The sequence below is a fragment of the Setaria viridis genome, chromosome 3 (genome assembly GCF_005286985.2).
Source record: "Setaria viridis chromosome 3, Setaria_viridis_v4.0, whole genome shotgun sequence".
NCBI lineage: Eukaryota > Viridiplantae > Streptophyta > Magnoliopsida > Poales > Poaceae > Setaria > Setaria viridis.
The window spans coordinates 23,395,720-23,403,043 of NC_048265.2; the positions used below are offsets into that span (position 1 = coordinate 23,395,720).

Below are 7,324 nucleotides of genomic sequence, written 5' to 3' on the forward strand. Positions count from 1 at the left end.
AAATACAGTACTGATGCCCTCCGGCTCTGTCGTCCTAAGCCATACGCTCTGTACTGCAAATGCCTGCAAATCTATACAAGCTTATTAGTTTATACATCCAAGTATTACCACTGGGATATATAAAACTCTACAGCATTGTTTTGTACCATTTGGGTTTAGAGAAGTACTCCACGAACCAAGGCTTACTACAAAACGTCGCTGGCGTTGAAACAGAAGCTGCAGGAAAGGCTCCTCCGTTTCATTCCTACTAGATGCACGTTCAATTCAATTCACAGGTTTTTATGTGATACGTCGTCAAGAGTCAAATAAGTAGAAAAGGGGTCGAGGCAGGGGTCAAAAAACTGAGCTGTAGTATTTTGCATGGACGTAGCGTTGTGTTCGGTAGCGTCGTTCACTGAGACTTGCAGTGTCCGACGGACGATGGGTCTCAGCTGCGCACAGCAGCATCGATGGTCAAAATTGGTCATCGTCTACTTAGGCAATTTTTGCCAGTTTCGTCCAGCTCCACCACCCCGTGAATAGCCTCATCGAATCGAGAAGAACTGAACGCCGTTGCAGCCGAAACCAAATCGAGCTACTCTCTCTCTGCGTTTCAAGAACAGAACACGCATAAGATCGATTTTTGCAGACACATCAAATCCCAGGGGACACGAGACTTTCGCCTGAGCTAACAACATTCATGATTCATGTAACGCGTCATACAAGGTCACCAACAACGTTGCTCCTCGATGACAATGGGTCACTCATCCACGTGGTGACCCAGCGTGAGCATACACAAGATCACTCGCCTCAGTCATCAAGCGTTACAAGATGCTCGTACATTACTGGTAGTCTGGTACTATCTCTAGTAAGTACTTCTCTAGCCAGGCAGAGGCAGCTATGCCCAGCAGGCAGCAGCAACTAGCGGAGCCTGCTCCTAATCACTCTCTGGTTTATTTACCGACAAGCTAAACAATCTTACTATCCTAGGCGAACATGAGGTCGACGGCGTCCCAGGCCTCCACGTCGTCGCCCTCCTCCGCCCCGGCGTGCTCTAGGCCCAGGAACGCCTCGAGCCCGCACATGCAGTCCCGCAGCGTCTCCGCTCCGCCTCCGCCGTCCGCCACCGCCGCACCCACGACGGCGGCCGCCGGAGACGACGACCCGGAGCTCTCCTCTGCCGCCGGGACCTTCCGGCGCTTCTTGGCCGCGGATGGCGCGCCGCCCGGGCCGACGGCGGGCGGGAAGTTGAGCTTGGCCTTGGCACCGCGGATCTCGCGCGCCGCGACGTCGTAGGCGCGCGCGGCGTCCTCCGGGGTGGTGTAGGTGCCGAGCCAGACGCGGGCGCCCTTGCGCGGGTCGCGGATCTCCGCCGCCCAGCGGCCCCAGGGCCGGCGCCGGATCCCGCGGTACGCCGTCTTGCGCCCCGGCGCCGGCAGCCTCGCCGCCTTGACCAGCTCCTCGTCGCCTGAGACGAAAGGCACATAACCACCACCATCAGCGAGATGTTATCAGGCCGTGCATGCGTATATATAGGTTTGCAAAACGGAATCGTCTCTGCTGTTTTTAGCGAAGCACGGGCGTCCGGACAGAGCCGGGGAATTTGCTGGAGAGACGACGAGAGAGCAGGCAGGTTGGCGCTAAAAATAGCAGAAACAGAAACAGCGTGGTACCGGAGAGGACGGAGGCGGAGGTGGTGTCGTCGGTGGAGGATGTCGCCGGGCGGCGGGCGCCGGCGGGGACGAAGTCGGCGATTATGGCTCCGCCGCACATTGTTTCTCCACGGATAGCAGCAACTCCTACAGCTAGCTAGCTCGTCAGTCAGGAGATTAGGCAGGGAGGCCGCAACCGCACAATGCGAAGTGTTGTTGTGTACTAGTGTGGTTTTGTGTCCCGATGGCCGGCTGATGGGGCTCCACCAGAGGCCAAACCACCTCCCTATATAGCAACCCTCCTTCTACAGTTAACCGGGCCACATCATGGTCCAGCAAGCGAGCAAAGTATTTGTTACAGTGCTCCTCCATCTTTTTCTTGAAAGCAGAAACGAGGACGACGAGAGACGCGCGTCACGTGCGAGGCCCTGTAGTAAGAGCAGGCCACTGCGTAGTGGCAGCCGTACGGGACGGGATGGGTGGCCGACTAGTGCTACAGCAGCCTGCCTGCCAGCCATGTGTGTGACGGTTTACTGCAGGCAGGCAGCCCTGCAGCTGTAGTAGCCTTTCGTCAGAAAAAAGTGCCGCGCCGAACGAGGGCCGGTGTCCGGACGCACGCGCCGCGCGGATCGCGTGGCTGCCGAGGCCCGAGGGGGGAGACCAAGTGGCGCGGCGGCAGGGAGACGTGGCCGCCCGGCCCGGCGCCGGAGCCCGACACCTGGCTCGCGGGTGCAGGCCAGGTCTCGTACGTGTAGGCGTGCGAATCCATGCGGTGGCCGGGGGTGAGCGAGCGAGTGCCCGGGGCGCGCGCGCGGGGCCGCGTCCCTGAGACGACGATGCGTTGAAGGGGGTCAGCGTGAGGAGGATCTCCGATCTCGGCGTCGCGCGGTGAAAAGGATGGATAGGGCCATAGGGGTTTGGTGCCGGTCCCCCGTCACTGTCCCCGCGATCGGATCCGCCTCTGGTTTCCAGGCGCGAAACGGTGGGCTGCGACGGGGCCGGACCACCGGATTGCCGACGGCCTTCGCCGCGTGTTCGCGTGTGCGCCTGCCGGCGACGCGATCCCTTCCTTTTGGATCACGGTGATCCGCCTTTTGCCCGTGTCATACGTATATTTTCATGAAATCATCGTGCCCCGTTTGGATACCCCGCTAAAATTTAGCACCTATCACATATGCTAATTACAAAACTAATTGCACAGACGGAGTTTAATTTGCGAGATGAATCTAGTAAGTCTAATTAGTCCATGATATGACAATGTGGTGCTACAGTAACCATTTGCTAATGATGAATTAATTAGGTTTAATAGATTCATCTCGCGAATTAGCACAGGGGTTTTGCAATTAGTTTTATAATTAGCTCATGTTTAGTCCTCATAATTAGTATCCGAACATCCGATATGACATTGCTAAAGTTTAGCACCTATTATCAAACACCCACTTAAGTACTACTCCTACATGGTAAGTCGTCCTGTAACAATGGGACTGGAAGTCATATATGTGATCACTGTCGCGGAACGCCCGCATCTGCTCGTGGTTTCCTATTGCAAGCACACTTTGCCGTGTCATGCCGATACAAAGGTCTGGTTTGGTTCCTCTTGCTTATTTTTAGCATCCGTCACATCGAATGTTTAGATACTAATTAGGAGTATTAAACGTAGACTATTTACAAAATCCATTACATAAGTGGAGGCTAAACGGCGAGACGAATCTATTAAGCCTAATTAGTCCATGATTTGACAATGTGTTGCTACAGTAAATATTTGCTAATGATGGATTAATTAGGCTTAATAGATTCGTCTCGCTGTTTAGCCTCCACTTATGTAATGTGTTTTGTAAATAGTCTACGTTTAATACTCCTAATTAGTATGTAAATATTCGATGTGACACGTGCTACTACTGCTACTGCTGCTCGTGTCCCGACTCCTCAGTTGGGTATTAAATACGCAGATACGCCAATGTATGTGCCCCGTGATCTAGGTGGGGTGGCAGGCCGGGGTATGATTAGTAGCGCACGTGATTACTTATCCAAACCAGAGAAAGGGGTGCGCATAATCTTAAGGTTCAGAGAAAGGGGTGCGCATAATCTTAAGGTTCAGTGTACCATCGCATTTCAACCTGGTTTGTCTAATCCAAAAGGCTTAAAGCATGTTGCCAGTGGCGCGGATGATGCTCATTCGCTGCTGCTTCTGTCCGCCGGCAACGCGTCAACCGATCATATAGACACATTCGTTCTTTCCATCGAGCTGCTGCCATCGGCACGACGGCAGCATTTTAGAGCCAAATCAAGAAGCGCACACAGAAAAATTTGGTTGATGTTGAGAATGGATCAGCACGAAACTATGAACCATAATGTCCCGCACACGTTTCGGATTCAGTTTGTGCATTGAAACATTTCTTCGATGAATTAGTGAAATCATTTGGCTCCCTGATAGATTCTGATTTTGATAAAGGATGATAGTTGAAATTAGAAGAAAGTGAATCAGAAATGGGTGAAACACCCTTTTGCCTATTTCTCTAAAAAGGTGAAACGTTTCTTCCAATTCTGATTCGAAACGCTTCAAAAAACACTATTTGATAAGGATTCTTGTGATTCTGGGAAGAAACTAAAACGTTTCTTGTAGCGATTTTGGGAAGAAACTAAAACGTTTCTTGCAGCCAAACGGGTCTAAATATATGCTTTTTTGAGCTGCTCCAAAATTTGGATTCCAAAAGTTTTCGCACAATGGATGTACACACGCAAGACAAAATGATGTTGGACCCCACATCAAAATACCTTTCTCCATGTCAAATATTTTTACAAATACAATTGAGAACATTTTTACAATACAATTGAGCCTGCTTGGTAAGCTGGCTGCGGCTATTGCAGCAACTCCAGGAGCTGTTGCTAGCCAGCATTAGCTGCAGCCCGCACGATATAATGCATCAAGCTAATAATTGACTGGCTTTGGGCCCTTAGCCGAGCGGCTGCGCGCAGGAGCGGGCCCAAATTTGGATCGTGGGTATTCAGAATTTGAAAGGGTAAATAATTTTTCTGACAGGCTAATTTTAGCTTTAGCTTGTGTAATTAGTTATATAATCACATAGCCCTTCTTTCTCTTGATTTCCTCTTTATATTTTAGACCTAAAAATTAAACATTCGCAAATTGCAATCACAAATTACTACATTCATAAACACTCGCAAATTGTAATCACAAAACCATATACATCGGGAAATTGCTCGCCTCAATTGTTAGTTTTTGCAGACATATCATGCGCCAATGTGCGCCTGTGCTGGTCTAATGGAGCCTGGAGTAGACAGGGGAGAATGGGAGAAGGCACAAGAGGGAGAGGAGTTCTGGTCGACATGCCCGCCGCGGTGGTGTCCTTGCATGCCCCTACACCGCTGCGTGCACCCGCTGCAACTCCTACAAGGCGCGACACAACGCAGCGCACCAACTTTCATCACTCGGTGCCACACTTGCTCCAACACCCCACCTGCCACCGGTCGGTATCTCTATTGACGCTTGTTATTGACACACTTTTAGTGTTATTTAAGTGGTGTTTTTATACATATTCTTATACTAACCCATCACTTGTCACTTGAAATAATCCCATCATTGCATATGTGTTGTATTTTGGAGGACATTCTGTTTTCATAGAAAATTGGACTAAATTGGAGCATAATTGGATAAGGCTCAGGACAAGCGACAACCCAGAGAAAGATGAAGGTCAGAGACCCCAAAAGGTCCTGGGCCATCGGCCTATGGGGCCATGCCAATCGGCCTAGGGTCCCATAGAGCCCATTCATACTCATCTTCGGCGATGACTCCTCCAAGAATACGTAGGGGCTAAGTTTCACAAGATATGGCAAATTCACTTCAGGATCAAGGATGGGAACAAGGGGGGCTTTGGAAAGATATCAAGATCCATCCTTATCCCAAGGCTATCGATGTGCAAGTCCCGCATGCAAGTAAAAATAAGTTTCCAGAACATCAGAGAAGCCTTGGCGACGAAGTTGGACGTGAGACAATGAAAGGAAGGCCCAGGCTAATCGCCACCTCACCTTCCAATTTAAGCCATGCCACCTCTGGACTATAAATATCCCGAAAATCCACCAAGCCCTGGAATCAATCCACCAGAACTCGACGAAACCAAGGACATCCACCAGAGGGAGCTGAGGACCGCTGCAAGTCTTCAAAGTTGTCTAGGAGATGGCGTAGGTCGACCCTAGCCACCATGACCTCCCTGCGCGGTTGTGCCATGGTGGAGTTCAGAAGCTAGTTGTTATCATCAATGGTAGGTACTCGGAGGTGATGATTGTTGACAGTCGTTAAGTACCAAATATGACCATCAATATACTCAAGAATAAAGGAGGATTGACATTTCTTGCACACATATTTAGTTTTGAATGATATAGTTTCACTAGTCCTTGGAGAATATTTGGTTGCAGGTGAAATTACACAAAAGGATGGAGAAAGCACACTCTATGGATCCAAGAAACACAACTCCGACCAATGAGAGATCACCACGGAGGCAGCACACGGATCCATGGACCCACAATCCACAGCAAAGCGCCTTACCAAGGCGGGTAGCATCGACATCCATCAATGGGACTCACCTGGCAGTCTACCAAATGAAGGCGGTTGCGAGTGAGGCCAAGGGAGGTTTGGTTGAACTAGGGGTTTGGCCAAACTGCCCTTGTCTCCCCTCATTCCCAGCTGACACATGATGGCTTCCTTATGTCGGTTATAGGAGATTCCCTCGAATATTCCTCTTGTAAACTGTCTCTATGAGCCTATAAATATGAGGGTAGGGGCTCCATTCTAGGACACACACCACAAGTGAATAATTCTCTCCCTCTTAGTTTCCAAGTTACTAGAGTTAGGCTAGAGTAGCTCTCCTTCAGGTTCTAAGTCTTCTTGGAGTCTAGGGTATGACTCTTGTATCTTACATTCCTAGGTTGAATTTATTCTATTCAAAGTATTCATCTTCTTTATATAGTGTTGTGCTTGATTCTTATATGAATGAGTTAGATGTATACCCTAGCTATGTTGATATGCTAGGCTTATACGCTCGTATGCTAGTCGTGTACCCTTGCTATCGTAGTATAGGCTTATATACTCTCATGTATGCCTTGAGATCATGCTTCAGTACATACTCTGTGTGCGTATATACCTTGTATAGCTTAGTTGATCTATGCTACAACATCGGTTCAATGACCATGTTTATGGTGGCTTGAGCCATTGATACAATAGTCTGGTATGGCTGGAGTGTTGTTAACAATGCAAGCATGGTGCTTGGATTGCTTAGCTTCATTGGATATGAGTTTGCCCCATAGGTTGCTAGGGGTAGGCGGTAGGTGGTGAAAGCCCTGCCCGTCCTTCGTAATTCCCCACGTTCGGGTATGCTGTAGGAGTTCAAAAACTAGCAGTAACTTTGCCTGGGTAGAACCGGTATGGGTACTGGCCCCCCTTGTGTGCTTGGGTGCATAGGTTTGAGTTCTATACAATGTGTAAGTATGTTATGCTTGTATGATCTGTGTAGTATGTAGGAAGTACATATGAACCTAAAGCTAACTCTTAGTTCTTCTCCCTAGCTTAGTTATCATGAGATGATTCGTGTGTGTGTCATACTACTCTTATCTATCATATCTTACCCCTGCCTTTAGTATTGTCTCTATTCATCTATGGTATACTCATATGCATTGACGGG

General features: G+C 49.3%; 1 protein-coding gene across 1 annotated transcript; it reads right to left on the reverse strand.

The window, feature by feature from the left end:
* Window positions 1-663: 663 nt before the first annotated feature.
* LOC117847459 (ethylene-responsive transcription factor ERF071) lies at window positions 664-1,903 on the reverse strand. Its single transcript, XM_034728676.2, has 2 exons — window positions 1,653-1,903; window positions 664-1,447 (listed from the first exon to the last, which is right to left on the reverse strand). Exons 1-2 carry the CDS (start codon window positions 1,750-1,752, stop codon window positions 966-968), a joined length of 582 nt encoding a protein of 193 aa, XP_034584567.1. The 5' UTR covers window positions 1,753-1,903; the 3' UTR covers window positions 664-965.
* Window positions 1,904-7,324: the final 5,421 nt, after the last annotated feature.

Coding starts and splice junctions, on each gene's coding strand:
- LOC117847459 (XM_034728676.2), bottom strand. CDS start 1,752: ATGTGCGGCGGAGCCATAATCGCCGACTTCGTCCCCGCCGGCGCCCGC. Junction 1,448..1,652: donor CTCCGCCTCCGTCCTCTCCG/GTACCACGCTGT, acceptor CTTTCGTCTCAG/GCGACGAGGAGCTGGTCAAG.